Source organism: Brassica rapa, chromosome A01 (genome assembly GCF_000309985.2).
Source record: "Brassica rapa cultivar Chiifu-401-42 chromosome A01, CAAS_Brap_v3.01, whole genome shotgun sequence".
Lineage (NCBI taxonomy): Eukaryota > Viridiplantae > Streptophyta > Magnoliopsida > Brassicales > Brassicaceae > Brassica > Brassica rapa.
In genome coordinates this window covers 2,044,133-2,061,389 of record NC_024795.2, presented here as the reverse complement: position 1 = coordinate 2,061,389, position 17,257 = coordinate 2,044,133, and the positions used below count along the sequence as shown (strand labels likewise).

Below are 17,257 nucleotides of genomic sequence, written 5' to 3'. Positions count from 1 at the left end.
AATAATCTAAAATATATTAAAATAATGATATATGGTAATTAATTGTTGAAATTACATAAGGAATAAAAATGTTTGATCAATTCTTTTTTATATTTATAAACTACATAATATAAACATTATTTTTATAATTTAATTATTTTTATTAGTTCTAAAATAAAATGTAAGTATAAAACTAATTATTATCACTTGCCAAATAACCTAAATGATATTACAAATAATAATTTATAGTTGCTAATTTTCATAATTATAGGAAGTGTAATAATGTTTGATCAATTGTTTTATATTTAAATACTATGTAAAATAATGAATATAAAACAATTTATAGAAATCGTATAATGATTTCATATTCATATAAAATATATCGTATCTATAATAATTATTAATCTCTTATAATATCCTTATATGTTTTATAAATAATTAGGTTTTGAAGATTAGACTAAATTATATTGAACAGAACATGTGAGAACTTTGATAAAAAGATCAATGTTTTATAAGGTATATTATTATTGGTCATGTAACATTAAGTGTTAATAAATTTTACATAGAAAACCGAAAATGTCATGTAATTTGGAACATAAAATGTTTTTTAAAACGACTTATATTAAAAAACGGAGGGAGTAATACTCTCTCTATTTTTAAATAATTCATGTTTTAGCACTTTTTACTTGTGTTTAAAAGATAAATGTTTAGATTTTCTATATGTTTTTAATAATGAATTGTAAACTTCAAAAATTATTAATTGACAATTTTGTATTTATTGAATTTCTATTGGTCTAAATTTATGGAAAATTGTTATAATTTTAAAATTTAATGCATTGATAGTTAAATGCTAAATTTTTCTTAATATTTGTGAAATTCTAAAATATGCATTATTTAGAAACGTAAGGAGTACATTGTAAAAAAATTCTGCAACTAAGCTGTGGTTTTTTTTTTTTTTTTTTTGCAACTAAGCTGTGATTTGTGAGTGAGAAAAATTAAAAAGGAGTTTATGTAATTATGCATGCACTATAGATAGTTAGTTGGAAAATAATAACAACTCTTTTTGCTTAGAAGTATAAATCTTTTATCGACCATCAGAAGTTGTAACTGTTACAAATTTAAACATCTGATAACAAGTTCCTCCATTAGCATACATAATTTAACCTTCAATTATATTCTTCTTCTTCAATTTTTTCTCTTCTTTCGTTTTACAATATTGTTACTCCTAGATGATATAGTTGTTTCTTCTCTCTTCGATCGATATCAGTAGCCCTCGAACATTGGAGGTGGTGGCGATGCGTATTGGTGGCCGATGAAAGGTGGTATGATGAATTCATCACTTGGAGCTGGTGCTTGTGCCGTTGGCGTCTCTTTCTCTTCCACCGGAGCTGGTGCTTGTGCCGGTGGCGCCTGTTCCTTTTCAACCGGAGCTGGTGCTTGTGCAGGCGGCGTCTCTTTCTCTTCCACCGGAGCTGGTGCTTGTGCCGGAGGCGCCTGTTCCTTTTCAACCGGAGCTGGTGCTTGTGCGGGCGGCGTCTGTTTCTCTTCCACTGGAGCTGGTGCTGGTGGGGAACTGATCGTTGGCGGAGGAGAGTAGACTACTGGTGGAGATTGAGACGGAGGTGGAAGAATGACCGCTGGTGATGGTGACGGTTGGACTGGTGTTTGTGGCGGATGAGCTGGAGGAGAAAACACCGGTGGCGGTGGCGACTGAACAGGCGGCGGCGGTGAGTGAACAGGTGGCGGCGGCGAGTTAACCGGAGGTGGTGGAGGTGGCGAATGGACTGGCGGAGGTGGGGAATATACGGGTGGTGGTGGAGAGAAGACAGGCGGTGGCGGTGGGGAATAGACTGGTGGTGGAGGAGAGTGGACAGGCGGTGGAGGAGAGTGAACAGGTGGCGGTGGAGAGTGGACTTGTGGTGGTGGTGGTGATGGAAGTGGAGGAGAGGAAACCACCGGAGGCTGAGATTGATGAGGTGGAGGTGGGCTGCGTCGGTTCTTCACCGGAGACTGATCATAAGGATCATCTTGTTGCGGTGACTCTTTCGGTGGTTGTGGTTTGTGAACCGGCGACGGTTTGTCAACAACCGGAGTTGGAACCGGTGATGGCTTGTGAACCGGCGATGATCTCGATGGAGTAGAGGATCCACCACCAGCACACTTGTCCTTACTACAATCAACCGGACGGTTAATCACCACAGCACATTCCTGAGCCGACCGTTGGTCAGGTCTATCCGTCAGACAATTACGTGTATCGTCCAACACAATCTCTTTCCTCCCGCCACCCGGAATACAAGAACCACCTTGTCCATTAAAGTAATTGTATGAATAAGTAAAATTCACCAAATTAGGCAACTTGCAAATCTCATCCCCTACTAATCCCGTAAGCTTGTTCCCGGAGATATCAAGCTCCTCCACACCCGTTAACCCGACAAAGCTAGTCGGGAGACGACCTACGAACGAGTTCTTACTTGCATCGAAAACTGTCACATTCGACAACTTTCCAATCTCAGACGGGAAACAACCGCCCAAACCATTGTCCATAAAGACAATCTCGTTGAGATTCTTCATGTTTCCGACACTCTTAGGGATACATCCGGTGAATTTATTGTTAGCAAAAGTCACAACAGAGGCCGTAGACTCTCCTAAAGTTTCAGGAATCACCGAAGTGAATCTATTGTTGTTCAAGAAAATAGCGTCTAGCTCTTTCTTGAAAAGCTCTGGAGGGACTTGACCTTCGAAATCATTAAACCTAAGGTCGAAGTATTTGGCACTAGGCCAAGAGAGGATGACGTTAGGGAACGGTCCAACGAAACAGTTGCTACTAACATCAAACTCATGCATCAGCTTCATCTTCTCGAAGCTCTTGGGGATGATACCGCAGAAACGGTTCGAATTCAAATGGAACATAGCAACATCCGTCATCAAACCAAGCTCAACGGGTAAATGTCCCGCGATATCCGCACCGTTGAGGTCAACACCAGCTACCACAGTGACGTTGGGATCATCAAGAGCCGGCGCACAGACCACACCCGTGTAGGCGCACACGTGGGGGCCGTGCCAGTTTGCCGTGGTGTTAAACGGATCCGAATATATTGCTTTTTTCCAAGCCTGGAGTGCTATGTAAGCCTTTTTAAGCCTCGTGTTTGCAAATGTAGCCTTGAGGTCGACCTCGTATTCGATGTCATCGGGAAGTTCGCCGTCGCCGTTTTCTGGTAACGTCAGGAGTTGACGTCGGACTAGGAAGGCAGCTTCGGAATCGGATATGGCGTATGCGGCGAAGGAAGAGGATATAAAGAAGAAGAATAAGAGGAAGAAGAAGCAGCCAAAGGACGGAGGTTTAGCCATGGCTAAAAGAGAAAACCTCAAAGGTCCAAGGCTGCTTATAGATGGACCTGAGAGGGTTCGAGGAGGTTGCGAATGTGTATTATTAATAATAAGCCAGCCTTGCAAATGACTAACGGTTTCCCATATTTAGGGGACATTGTTTTGTTTTTGAGGATGTTGCTTCAGATACGGAGGACATATTTAGCAAGAAATAGAAATTGTGGTTAGAGAAAAGGAAAACAAGCAAAATAGACCTAAGAAGAAACCGGTAACTATTACAGGACACAGCCTTGAAAATGAGTGATGGATGGTTTATTTGCGAACATCACGCTACAACGCAAACCCTTGTTTTTGTCGCTCACTACTTTCCGTGCGCCGCAAGATACGTCCCCTATAGAATTATCATGATTATAAAGATGCTATAGTGCTGTGACTGTGACCACTCTACAGATCCAGGAGTCAAGAAACTGACAATGGTAAATCCATTGCTTCACAAAATCCTCAAAAGCATTAATAGAGACCATGAAATGTCAATTCGTGAACATGTGCACTTCCTGCTTGCATAAAAACCCCGTTCAGCTTCAAAATTGCATTAATCAGCTCATGATAATATTTACTTCTAGCAACTGGTTGTGTTGGTGTACATGCTCTTAGCTTAAATATATTTTAACGAGTAGAACAGAATAACACACAACTATTGAAAGAATTTATAAATTCACGACAAAAACATTGTTCTAGAAAATGAAAAAAAAAAAATTAATAGAACGAATTAAAGATTGAAAAGCAATGGAAGAAATGATGATAATATATCAAAATACTAATTTCATTCCCATTCGACAAGGCTGTCTTTAGCCTCATCATACTATACAACAAAACAAAACCCTCCACGTTCATTTTCCACTCGCACGCTTCCTTTTTTTTTCTCTATTCATAGTAATTAATCTACACTTCACTTCCTATTGCTTTATATCATTGTCTCGCATTCTGGGGCTTCACCATCGTTACGGCACAACCTGAGAATATGCACCAGCAGCAGCTTCTTTAGTATTAACACACGTAAAGTTGTTTTGTATGTGTTATTTTCCTATAATTTACCTGATCATTCAATGAACTATCATCATAATTAGCTTCTCTTCTGCGTTTCCTGGACACCTCTGAGTTACATCCCTTCTCTTCAACTTCTTCTTCTCTGAAATTCTGCCCTGACGCCTCTGTTGTTGCAAACAGAAAAATGAGCCAGAGTTTAGATAAGACTAATATTATCAGTCAGGTGAAAACACAAGTTTTACATAGAACACACTCGTGTGTGGGTCAGTTGGTGAATAAGATATCAGACCAGATCTCAGACGTGTCTTTTGTAGCAAACAATCATTTCTTTGATCCCCCACAGGTCATATCAACTCTTATGCTTCTGCAGCAAAAGCCTTCTAAAAGCCAATGTAAATTCAACTTAAGTATTGATCTACTCAGAAGTATCAGCCTAGTTCTCAGACAGAATTTAGAACATAGTATAATTGGGTACCAGAAAACAGAAGAGAAGCAAAAAGGGACGAAGCAAAACATACAACTCCCAAGAGGAGTTCGATTAAACTAGGCTAAGCAGAATGTTACCTGCAGTGTTTTGAGCTGGATACTCATGCCCTAAAGAATTTTTCATGGAGTCACCAGAACTTTTGATTTCTTCGTTGCACAATATGTTTCCTTGGACAGCGGTTCCCATCGTCTCCAAATGAGCTCGTTTTTTCCCAAAGCTAACTTTCTGCCGGTAACCATTTTGTAGTACCGTAAACTACAAAAAGATAATGTACGTAAGTTCTCTCGCTAAGGTTTACCAAAACAAATGAAGAAACAGTATTAAGAAGAAAAAAAAACCGAACCTGATCAGTCAATTTGTGAGAGTTAGACTGCACACCACGAGTTCTACTCAGCCTCTGAGTCTCTCCTCCACCTCCAAGCAAGGAATACAACTGCTTAACAAAAGAGTTCTCCAAAGAATCAAGATACAAGTTGTGTTTCTCATTCGTCCATCCACCACACTCATCCTGCAGTAACAGTTTTACAACATACTTGTCAAGAAATCAAATCACTCAGAAGAAGATTCAAATTCATTTAAAATAAATGACTTTTTCGATTTTGGCAAATGCTTACAAAGGATTGATTAGTATCATTCATCAAAATAAGATCTTTTTAGGTTAACGAGTGTAAAACCTAACACTAGCATCAGATCTGAAGCTTCCTTCCTTCCATATCTAACAATCTCAAATAAGATTACTTTCCTAAATAGATCAATTAACTATCTCTTACGTCTCAAAGGCAACAGCAGAACAAATAGAAGATTCGGTTTGTTTACCAGTTTCTTCGAATCGGCATCGCCAACCGTGAGGCCGGACTCGAGCGAGTTCGAGAGAGTCGACGAGTCGCTCTGAGATTCAGCCGCGTCGCGAGAAACAGTATTCACCACCTCGTACTCATTCTCCATCGGTGCTCTCTCTCTCTCTCTCTCTCTCTCTCTCTCTCAACGCAAAAGAACAAAACACAAATTACTTCTCTTGCTTGAGATAGACCCCTTAAAGACAAGGAAGGGTCCACATGGCCTCGCTTTTACACGTGGCATAGTACCGCCACGTCATCAGCAGCGATGATAATATCTCGGACAAATATCTATCAGCCAGATATTTATTTTTTTCCTGGAAGGAGGTTGTGTGATTTGGATATTATTTTTCTCTTTACCGAATTTAATAGTTCAGGATTTTGATTTTGATTTTTCTTTTTACGTTCTGATTACTTTCCTTGTTTAATATGTTTGCTTTTAGGATTTATTAAACTAAATCAGATTTGGTTAGATCTTGGATAAACTTTTAGAATTAGATAACATAAAGTTAACGTCATAATAATCCATCTTAAGAACATCGTGAATCGTCATGGGGTCTTAGCTCTTTTTCAATGCACCACAAAAGTTTTTTGTTAATTCAAATAATTAGCTAGCTGTATTCATTAAAATACTATCATTTTGGATTTTGGATAAAGAGATAACGCCAAATAAAAGGATTAATTATGTCTGGATTATAAATGATAGTTAGAAGTTTATTGGATAAATCCTAGAAATAAATGATAATTAGAAGTTTATTGGATAAATCCTAGAAATAAATGATAGTTAGAAGTTTATTGGATAAATCCTATAAATAAACTAATTAAAAAATTAGCCATTGGTTTGGCCAAAGGATATTTTAATGCACTTGCTGGCGTGGCAGTGGTCGGGTCAAAAATATCTGCTACTTATGTCCGTACCAAGAAAAATATCTGCCCTTTTACTTTGACAAACCAAGAAAAATATCTCGCCTTTCCAATGTATGTATGCCTTCTTGCTAATACAACTGTTAGCCATACACAAATCTGAAAATATGTAATTTTGTAAACATGAATCTAATCTTTTCATTCATGCATTCGGGGTAGAATTTACTATAATACTCCATATGTTTCAAAATGTTACATATTTTAAAATTTTCACACATTTTAATAAAACACATTAAATTTGCATATTTTTGTGATTATTTTTTTTCTATAGGTTCAAACCAATAAAAATTTAATAAGTCCAATTAAATTTTTTGAAATTTATAATTAATTAATAAAACATGCAAAAAATAGATCTTTTTGAAACAACTTTTTTTATAGAATATGTAACTTTATGAAATCTTATCAAATTTTAATTGGGATTATTTTCTTATCAAATCTTATACTACATTTTACACATATGTTTAAATGTCCTGACATGGGTGTTTTCTTAAGAAGATCATATGGTTTTGTTAAATCCACATCTAATTCAATGTTGAAATGTGGGCCTAAATTTTAGAGCCCATAAATACATACCCGACCAAATCCACTCACAATCATCCAATCAAAAACCTTATGGCGACCCTTAAGGTCCACCAGGTTCAGCATACATATCAATCAAATTGTTGTAAACAAATAGTTTAGATCTTATCGAGTATAAATGAATCACAATTCCTCTACTAAAATCACCGGCATCAGTGATTCAGTGTACGCCTACCCATATGAAACCAATTTGAAAAATCCAAAGGAACTATGCAATTTTGGAACTGAGTAATTCGCATAAGTTCAAGCCAACTGAATACGATGTGGAGCCCATATAAGGCCCACAAGGTAAGACTTAGAGAGAGGAAATACTTATAGCTACATTTGAAGCATATGTTCAACTAAGCATCTCTTATAGAGCATATAATCTGACGCACGTTGGTCAATCAGGGCTTAGTCGTTCACTACAATCCTCTTTCATAAGAAAACAATCAAAGATCTCTGGTCCACGTGGTTGGATTGCGTGTAAGAGTGCGAAACCTCCGACCTTTTATTCGGGCCGTTGGACTTCATAGGAAAATATACTTATTTTGAGGAATATGTAATAGTTTATATTGTGTTCAAAAAAAAAAATGTAATAGTTTATTAGACTAAACCTATATCTTGCTATGCCTCAAAGCTTAGTTTCTCCCAACAATAATTCAATTTTCTAATCCAGAGATCTCCAATTGGTATACCCTCTAAGAGCTCAACTAATCTTAGCAACTTTGAGTTCTGGACACAAAATAAAGCTATAAGAAAACATATAAGCGTCATGAGATTGATTCTTTTTATATCGTTTTGTCTGTTGTTTTATATATTCGTTTTGTTCTAGATGTATTGGTTTTTTGTATTCCGGAATAGTAAAGGAATGGTTAGAAAATGTGTGTAGTTATCTCATCACGACCTTAAAGAAGTAACTTTGATTAATTAAATCTAATAAAGGAAAGAACATGTCTTCAAAAGACTAGTAGAGTCGAGTCCATGTGAATTCTATAAGCTCACGGTTCCATTTTTTATGAATTAATGCAGATTAGACTTTCCTAATCCAGTAGATTCTTTAAGAAAAACTATTATTATATATGATTGAAAATAGAAATAAACGATGGGTGACACGAAGGGTCACTTGTATTGTGTACCGAGTCCATGATAAGTCCATAACAATGAAGAAACATCAATAAACAAAAGAAAATGAAAAAGATAAAATAAATTAAAGAGAAGATCACATCACATGTGAGGATCAACACAAAGGGTTTATGTGAGTAATGGGACACCAGTACTGATATTATAATGTTTGTTGCTTCATTTTAATACTTTACGAGGTCGCTGAGTGCGCCACGTGGTAAATGTCCATCCCTTGTAGGTGCAGCAGCAAACGTGATAAAGATTCCGGAACTGATCACCCGTCGGCTCCTCCACTTTTGTATACAAAAATACTGCATATTGTATAATAATTCATATTCATTTAAATTGTATAACATTCTCTCTTTTTCTGTTTGTTTTAGTATAGTATAACTCCGTCTACGGATCTTTGCAGTTATCAGTAGTGAATCATGATAATTTTTCTAGATTGATTTAAAAAAAAATTGGTTTAAACAATCAAAAAATTTAGTCTAGACGTTTGCGCAATTAATAATTTCACATAAATAGTTTAACTGTAAGTCTACCCATTTTTAACATTGTGAAAAGACCTGCTTTAATAATGTCCGTCTACCAAATAAATCATCCGGCAAATTACAAATTTTAATATACTAAAAGAAAAAAACAATAATCATCTCTTTACCGACGATGTCGATTAGAAAATCTAACGGCCAGCGTCCTTCCACTTTGCGAACCACTATTCGTTGGAATCGTAAGCGTATGATAACGATATTTATAGAAAAAAGCAGCGTTTCTCATTGGACCACGTTGTCCAATCTCTTTCGCTCACGCACGATCTGACGTCAAAGTGTTTTTAATACCTTATCGAGAATAAAATAATCCCCGCGTCCAAACAGTCGAAACTCCCCTTTATATCACGACGAGTGTCACGCCATGGACACATGTCGCTTCCTCCCTCTCTATATTCCTCAGATCTTTTTTTCTTTCTCGAAAAGGAAATATCGAAATAAAAAATAAAAATCCGAAGGTAAGGAAAATAAAAACTTTCACTGATTGGTTTCTTGTTTCAGATTCGTTGATTGGATCAGAATCATGAATTTTCCCGCCCAATATAAGCTTATGATTGGTTGTTTTGTAGAATTGTTTCAGATCCTCTGTTTTCACTCTTTGCTCTGTTTCGAATTTGATTAAAAGATCTGATTTTTATTTGTTTGTTTTACTTGAAGGATCCAAAGCTTGAATTTTTAAGAGATGGGTTCTCAATTTAACTTCGTTGACGACGCAAAGCAACCAGCTTTAGGAGCTGGTGTTCCTCTGACGAGACAGAACTCTGTTTTCTCGTTAACCTTTGATGAGTTTCAGAACTCATGGGGTGGTGGGGTTGGGAAGGACTTTGGGTCCATGAACATGGACGAGCTTTTGAAGAACATTTGGACAGCTGAGGAAAGCCACTCTATAATGGCCAACAACACCAGTTTCAACAACACTTTTAATGGAGGTTTGTCTGTTGGTGTGGGAGGAGAGATTGGTGTTGGTGGGGGTTTGCAGAGACAAGGGTCAATTACTTTACCTCGTACCATTAGTCAGAAAAGAGTTGATGATGTCTGGAAAGAGCTGATGAAGGACGATGACGCTGGAAGTGGTGGTGGAGGAGCGAGTGGAGTTCCGCAGAGGCAACAGACGTTGGGGGAGATGACTCTGGAGGAGTTCTTGGTGAGAGCTGGTGTGGTTAGGGAAGAGCCTCAACAGGTGGAGAGGGTGGATAGCTTCAACGGTGGGTTCTTTGGATTTGGAAGTGATGCAGGTCTTGGTTCAGCTCGTAATGGGTTTGGTCCTAACCTGGTGAGACCGGATCTGCTGACAACTCAAACTCAGCCGTTGCAGATGCAGCCGCAGCAGCCACAGAAGGTGCATCAGCCGCAGCAACTGATCCAGAAGCAGCAGGATGTAGCTTTTCCTAAACAGTCTACTATAGCGTTTTCCAACACTGTTGATTTGGTCAACCGTTCTCAACCTCCAACACAGGTGTGATGACTAAGAACCTGACTATGTTGTTATTAGATCATGTAGTTTTCATGTTTGCGGAATAAGCTCAGAGCCGGTCTGAAACATTCGTGTCATGTCTCCAAAATTTTTTGAAAAATTTGTATATACATAATCCCCCAAATTTTTTTTAAAATTATTTCAGTCTTCCAAACTATTGAAATCTTTATTAAATCGTCTATATTTCCTGACTAATTGTTTTGTATTTGTAGTCATGTTTTAGTTTATTTGACCATGGTTTGTTTTCTGCCTTTAGGAAGTGAAGCCTTCAGTTCTTGGAGTTAGGGACAGGCCTATGAACAATAACAACCTTCTTCAGGCTGTTGATTTTAAAACAGGAGTTACGGTTGCAGCAGTATCTCCTGGAAGCCAGATGTCTCCTGAGCTGACTCCAAAGAGCAACATGGATGCATCTTTGTCACCAGTTCCTTACATGTTTGGTCGAGTGAGAAAAACAGGCGCAGTCCTGGAGAAAGTGATTGAGAGGAGGCAGAAAAGGATGATTAAGAATAGGGAATCAGCTGCAAGATCCCGCGCCCGCAAGCAAGTGAGTGTCCACTTAAATTTTGGAGACTGAAGAAACCTTTAAACCACTGTCTGGTATAGGTTTTTTTACTTTTTTCATTTTGCTGTCTGACAGGCTTATACGTTGGAGTTGGAGGCAGAAGTTGCACAGCTGAAAGAGCAGAATGAAGAGTTGCAGAGGAAACAAGTGTGTCTCTGCTTCTTCCCATTGTCTATATTTTTTTTTTCATTTGGAATATATTTTCTTGAGGTTCTGACCAATTATTTGACCAAATGTTTCGTGTAGGTTGAGATCATAGAAAAGCAGAAAAAACAGGTACTGTCTCTTGTATGCTTGAGTTGGCTAAGCTTTTAACTCTGGCCAGAAAAGTGAATTGCAATTACACAATAGTCTAAGCTTTTAGTTGAATACTGTGACTTATATAGTCTGTAAGCAACACAATGAAGTGAAGTATAACATCACATATTCACATTAAGACTAGTCCCACAAGTTTTGATATTTAACAGAGATTAGCTCATTTGTTGTTGCAGCTTCTGGAGCCGATGCGTCAGCCATGGGGATGCAAAAGGCAATGCTTGAGAAGGACACTGACAGGTCCTTGGTAGAGAGCTTGCTTATGAAGGCCTCCAAGGAGCTCAACAAAGAGCAGAAGCTATAGAAACAACACAGAAAGTAGAAGCTAGCTTTGTATGTAACTTAGGCAGGTGTTTTCTGTGGGGGTGATTGTAGGTAAATGAAGTGTGGTCGATTTGACTAGATCAACACTTTTTTTCTTCTTCTGTTTTCTTGAAGCATCTTTTGGTTTTATGTTCCTGATGTAATTGATCTTGATGTTGCTTTATAGGACGTGTCAATGTCTTGAACATCTTTGTGACTTAATCATAGTGGATTTGTCTTGTAGCATATATTACCTCTGTGGACCTCTTTTTCCTACTAATAATTTTGGGACCGTAAGACAAGAGTGAATAGATTGATGGAAACATCAAGTTAAGAATCTCAAACTGCTAATAAAAATGTTTTACAAAACTAACTTAAATGGCAAAATTTTCTTGTAGAAGCAGTGGAGACATCTTCTAACTGTGTATCTTGATCAAGATGCCTTCAAATTCCCTCTATACTCATGGACAAGCCCTTCTGAAACACTTCTTGCTCTACCATGTCCAAACAGCTTGCTAACAATAGCTAGAGAGAAATTAGTAACAGTTGCCAGCCCCAAACTTGTAATCACGTTTCCATCTATAACAACTTCAGCTCCTTCGATCATTTGGTCACTTGCAGGCCCATCTGTGTCTGAAACGTACACAGCTGTTCTCTTCTCCTGCAACATAATCCAAATGGTGTACAGTGTTTGCTCATATCTAGAACAAAAAAAATCTTAAATTCACCTTGAGTAAACCATGCTTATGCAGGACAGTAGATGCAGAGTTAGTAGCTCCATATATTCGCCCAGCTTCTTGTTGTTCTTTGAGTAGCTTCTTGAGAAATTTGGACTTCTGTAGACGTTCAGAGCCAGCACGGCCTCCCTAGATAATCCCATCAATAGAAAGACATCAAAAGTTAACTCACCATGTAATAAAACATCAGTAGATAGCTCTAATGATCTTGATCTCTTACAGGAAGAAGGATTAGATCATATGCTGATTCAGCAGCTTCACCAATCAATTTGTCAGTAACAATTTTAGTGCCTTGGGATGCAGTAATCCGCAAAGATCTTTCAACCGATGCAACCGTGACATCTACTTTGGCTCTTCTAAGAACATCTGAAATTGTAACCACTTCAACCTCTTCAGATCCATTGGCTACCGGCATAAGAACCTGAATTTTAGTTAACATCATTTAAAACCATTTTCACAAAAGAAGATACTTAAGAAGAAAACAAAAAATGAGTTATCATCATATCATCATATCATCATCTCATGAGATTACATGGAAGTGCATAGGTTATAGCTTCATGCTGACTTACACGAGGTGTGTGGTTTAGAGACCAGTCAATGCTATTCACCTCTTTAATCTCAGGATTCTGGAAACCATCGCGTAGAAGCTAAAACATGATTGGAAAAGAAGATTGTTACATATCAAAAAAGAATAATCCAAAACAAGTGAATAAAGATAAATACCAGAAGCTCTCCAACCGATTTGGCTGTGGTCTCTCCAAAGAGCTGGTTAGCCAGGGAAAGAGCAAACTGAAAAGAAGTGCCTGGTCCACGGCTAGTTGTAAGCTCTCCTGAGATCTGAATGTTTGTCTGAACAGCCCAAAACGTAGGCAGCTTCCCGAAAAAAGCAGGATGTCCTGTTGTCTTGCACAATGAACTAACACCAAGTTTAGAAAATGAAATCAAAATGATTAGTAACCATCTGATAATAAACTTTATACCTTCTTTCTTGTCAAAAGCCCCCAAGGAAGAAGAGTAATAGCCGGAGCCATGGAGATAGCTCCGTACAACCGCTTCTCTTCAGCTTGTCTCTTCATGATCTTCTCCAAAGCTCCACAGTCTCTTAACCTAACAGCACCAGGCATGCCTCCCTTTCCACAATTTGATAATAAATCAGACAAAAGCAGAACAGCAGGAGATGATCTGTGATGTCTAATTAACTTACAGGCAAAGCCACAAGATCAAAAACTTGTTCAGAACATTTCGAGATTAAGACATCAGCAAGCAGCTTGGTCCCTGATGAGCCTTCAACTTCTAGCTTCTGCTCCACGGAGGCAAGAGTGACGTCAGCACCAGCTCGCCGTAGAACATCAACTAAGACTACAGCTTCTATCTCCTCCGTACCGTATCCAATCGGAACGAGCACCTATATAAACGCGGTTTATCAATTTTTTTTTCTCTCTAGGCAAATAAAGGTGGGATCTTTAGATTCTGAGAAGGTGTAAAGGAGAAACCTTTTTGGGAATTGTCACGACGTCAACATCGATACTTAACGACGCTGAAGAAGCTCTGAGTCTTAAGCTTTGGGCTTTCCTTTGTTTTATTGGTGAATGAATCAAAGAGATTGAATATAAACTCGGAGAAGTGACAATCGCTGAGATAGAGCCCATCGAAGAGATGAGCATCGGCTCTGTTAGAGTTGGACTCAGCGAAGCTATCATCGAAAGCGAAGATCTTAAAAGAGCACAGTGACATTTGCTAATGCAGCTAGAGAGAGAGAGAGTCTTATCTATTAAACTCTACAGTTCTCGAAGTAAAGCGAAGAAGACGAGTGAAACGAAGTCGTATCATCGTCGTGTTGACAGTACGCTTACCTTCGGAACTTTAGAAAAAGTATCTTATTTGGTTTGAAATAGCACCAAGGCGCCCGTGGCCCAATGGATAAGGCGTCTGACTTCTAATCAGACGATTGTGGGTTCGAGTCCCACCGGGCGTGATCCTTACTTTATATTACTTTTTTGATTTTTGACAATTGGCCACACCTACTATGCTGGAGTACCCAAAAATACCTGCATTATTTGAGTACAAATATGATTATTGACATGATTAGCTCAACTTTAAACGGTCTTTGGCCCGAGTTCATCAACAAGAGGAAGAGCAGCCCTTGCTGCTGACCCTAGGATCGAGATCTGTATGCTCCCTGTTGGTGATGGAATCACTATCTGTCTGTCGAATCAATTGATTGATATCACAATGCTGAGTGTGCATTTTCACCAACCACCCTTATGTCTTTCGTTACTCTCCATTGACCATTGTCCTTTGTTTTTGCTTTCTATGTGAACAAAGTAATAATGTTTTTTTTTTTTTTTTTTGGTAAAAATGTTAAGATATTATTACCAATTTTCTTTTTTTGACAGAATTACAGAGAAAACAAGAATCGGAAAACAAAACAAAAAAACTAAACAATACTCAGATTAACACAGGAAAGACACAACAAGAAAGACATCTAACCGCTGGACTAGACAGAGTCAGAACATCCCGCTTGCCGCAAAAGGAAAAACCTCAGTTAAATCAAGAGACAGAACCCGGTAATTTTGGCTTCCCCGATGATCTGCTCTTTATGATCAGGTTCAACCAAGAACAGCTCGCGGGCGACCTCCAAAGCTGAGACAACTCGATCAGACATCAAGAACTCGAGGCCAACCACAGCGCAAGGCAAGTCGAGCTTTTATTAATGTAACAAGAACCAAGAGCCAAACAAGCCATAGACCCGACTCGACTCCGGAGACCGCCACACCGGACCGCGAACCCAAAAGGACACGGGCCAAAACGGCTGAGAGAGAGGCAAGCAAAGACCGTGAACATCAGCACCTGCAGAAAGAGGAGAACGGCCTACGCAGAAGTCCAAGAGAACCACCACGCACTGGGATGACCGGTCTCAAGTAAGTCGCCACAACGATCCGAGAAATCCAATTGACCCAATCGGGAACTCGAACCGAACACTCACTCCGGGTACACAGAACATGGACCCGCTCATACCTGCACACTTCTTGATGATTGCCTTTTCCAACCAAACCCACCTGATAATTACGGTGAAAATGACGAAGCACAACCACAAGAAGCCCCTACAGTTCCTGTTGCAGCACCTGTTGACAACACTCACACGATGACAACAAGATCAAAAGCGGGCATTCACAAACCAAATACTCGGTATGTGCTGCTAACTTCAAAGTTCTCTACACGGGAGCCTAAATCGATTCATGAAGCGATGGCACACCCGGGGTGGAGAAATGCTGTAATGGAAGAGATAGGCCGAGTTCACATGCTGAATACTTGGACATTGGTTCCACGCACTCCTGATATGAACGTCATCGGCTCTCAGTGGCTCTATAAAACGAAACTAAAGCCTAATGGACACGTTGAAAAACTGAAGGTGCGGTTGGTTGGAAAAGGTAATCATCAAGAAGAGGGTCTTGACTACCTAGAGACGTTCAGTCCAGTGGTGCGCACTGCAACAATACGAATTGTCTTGAGCGTTGCAATATCAAAAGGCTGGAATCTGAAGCAACTTGATGTCACCAACGCGTTCCTACATGGCGATCTAAAGGAACCTGTCTACATGTCTCAACCGCAAGGCTTTGTTGATAAAGAAAGACCAGACTACGTATGCAAGCTCACAAAAGCCTTGTACGGACTCAAACAGGCTCCAAGAGCATGGTTTGATACCTTCAGTGGGTTCCTAATTCAACAAGGATTTGTCTGCAACAAGTCGGATCCTTCCCTGTTCATCTATCACAGAAATGGGAAGAACATGGTACTACTACTATATGTCGATGATATCCTCCTTGCTGCAGATGATCAGATGTTGATGGACAACTTGCTGAGTACTCTCAACACAAGGTTTCTGATGAAAGACTTGGGGTTTCCAAAATACTTTTTGGGTATTGAGATAGAACAAACCACCGAGGGATTGTTCATTCATCAGTCTGCTTATGCTGAAGACGTTCTCCATCAAGCAAACATGTCAACATGTAACCCCATGCCTACTCCTCTGCCTACAACACTGGACACACTCCAGGAAGACCTGTTTCCGGAACCGACTTACTTCAGGAGCATTGCCGGAAAGCTTCAATATCTCACTATCTCGAGACCAGACATTCAGTTTGCAGTGAACTTCGTATGTCAAAGAATGCATGAACCCACAGTGGGAGACTTCGGCCTGCTCAAACGCATCATGAGATATGTAAGAGGGACATGCTCAATGGGCATACACATCCGGAAACAAGCTGACATGATACTCTCAGGGTTCTGTGACAGTGATTGGTCTGGGTGTAGAGAAACAAGAAGATCCACATCAGGGATCTGTACTCTTCTTGGATCAAATCTTATTTCCTGGTCTGCTAAGCGTCAAGATACTGTCTCAGGTTCATCAACTGAAGCAGAATATCGAGCTCTCACTGCTGCTGCTCGCGAGATCTCTTGGTTGTCTTATCTTCTCCTTGATTTGGGAATACATCAAATGGATCCAACTCTGCTTCAGTGTGACAACCTGTCTGCAGTGTATCTCAGTGCCAATCCGGCTCTTCACAAACGATCCAAACACTTTGAGAATGACTGGCACTACATCAGAGAACAGGTGGCGTTGGGACACATAGAGACACAACACATATCAGCTAAAGACCAACTGGCAGACATATTCACAAAGCCTCTTCCCCGACGTCAGTTTGAAGAGTTAAGGAACAAACTTGGTGTTTCCTTCTTACCCACGCCAAGTTTGCGGGGGAATATGGGAAACAGAACAATGGGCCTTAGTGCAACGGCCCATCAGATAGCAAAGCCATCAGGTTCAGCTCACATGATACAGAGGAGAGAAACGACAAAACAGAGCAACGGCTTTGTATACGGAAAGGAGGAGCTGGTAGTAAAGAACATATTTGAGACGTTAACAAGATTGGTCAATGTCGAGTCATAGACAGGCTGGTGAGAAGATAAGGTTGAGCAGAAAACCTAGAGGTTCACTAGCTTGTGTATATAAACAGCTCTCTTCTCTATTGTA

General features: G+C 39.3%; 4 protein-coding genes and 1 non-coding gene across 8 annotated transcripts; 2 read left to right on the top strand and 3 right to left on the bottom strand.

Moving 5' to 3' along the window:
- Window positions 1-1,027: 1,027 nt before the first annotated feature.
- On the bottom strand, window positions 1,028-3,401 carry LOC103843098 (pollen-specific leucine-rich repeat extensin-like protein 4). Its single transcript, XM_009119836.3, has one exon. It carries the CDS (start codon window positions 3,325-3,327, stop codon window positions 1,243-1,245), a length of 2,085 nt encoding a protein of 694 aa, XP_009118084.2. The 5' UTR covers window positions 3,328-3,401; the 3' UTR covers window positions 1,028-1,242.
- A 589-nt stretch (window positions 3,402-3,990) lies between these two features.
- LOC103842877 (cold-regulated protein 28) lies at window positions 3,991-5,908 on the bottom strand. 3 transcript variants are annotated; one of them, XR_004455919.1, is made up of 6 exons: window positions 5,657-5,908; window positions 5,184-5,348; window positions 4,918-5,095; window positions 4,643-4,730; window positions 4,402-4,517; window positions 3,991-4,319 (listed from the first exon to the last, which is right to left on the bottom strand). XR_004455919.1 is itself a non-coding variant. In XM_009119588.3 (5 exons), exons 1-5 carry the CDS (start codon window positions 5,783-5,785, stop codon window positions 4,308-4,310), a joined length of 600 nt encoding a protein of 199 aa, XP_009117836.1. In that variant the 5' UTR covers window positions 5,786-5,881; the 3' UTR covers window positions 3,991-4,307. The 3 variants fall into 3 exon arrangements, 2 of the variants coding, with proteins under 2 accessions (XP_009117836.1, XP_033142064.1); XM_009119588.3 differs by lacking the exon at window positions 4,643-4,730 and having other exon boundaries at window positions 5,657-5,881; XM_033286173.1 differs by lacking the exons at window positions 3,991-4,319; window positions 4,402-4,517 and having other exon boundaries at window positions 4,665-4,733; window positions 5,657-5,907.
- A 3,228-nt stretch (window positions 5,909-9,136) lies between these two features.
- Window positions 9,137-11,733, top strand: LOC103842661 (ABSCISIC ACID-INSENSITIVE 5-like protein 6). Of its 2 annotated transcripts, none has more exons than XM_009119423.2 (6): window positions 9,137-9,286; window positions 9,486-10,284; window positions 10,559-10,849; window positions 10,943-11,014; window positions 11,114-11,143; window positions 11,359-11,733. In XM_009119423.2, exons 2-6 carry the CDS (start codon window positions 9,511-9,513, stop codon window positions 11,431-11,433), a joined length of 1,242 nt encoding a protein of 413 aa, XP_009117671.1. In that variant the 5' UTR covers window positions 9,137-9,286; window positions 9,486-9,510; the 3' UTR covers window positions 11,434-11,733. The 2 variants fall into 2 exon arrangements, with proteins under 2 accessions (XP_009117671.1, XP_009117730.1); XM_009119482.3 differs by having other exon boundaries at window positions 9,228-9,385.
- A 40-nt stretch (window positions 11,734-11,773) lies between these two features.
- LOC103842567 (protein DJ-1 homolog C) lies at window positions 11,774-14,105 on the bottom strand. The gene is made up of 8 exons (XM_009119240.3): window positions 13,716-14,105; window positions 13,427-13,627; window positions 13,203-13,352; window positions 12,946-13,125; window positions 12,792-12,869; window positions 12,443-12,643; window positions 12,214-12,351; window positions 11,774-12,146 (listed from the first exon to the last, which is right to left on the bottom strand). The coding sequence occupies exons 1-8, from the start codon at window positions 13,920-13,922 to the stop codon at window positions 11,919-11,921; spliced, it is 1,383 nt and encodes a 460-aa protein (XP_009117488.1). The 5' UTR covers window positions 13,923-14,105; the 3' UTR covers window positions 11,774-11,918.
- A 19-nt stretch (window positions 14,106-14,124) lies between these two features.
- On the top strand, window positions 14,125-14,197 carry TRNAR-UCU. Its single transcript has one exon. It is a non-coding gene; the product is annotated as a tRNA-Arg (tRNA).
- The last annotated feature ends 3,060 nt before the right edge of the window (window positions 14,198-17,257 follow it).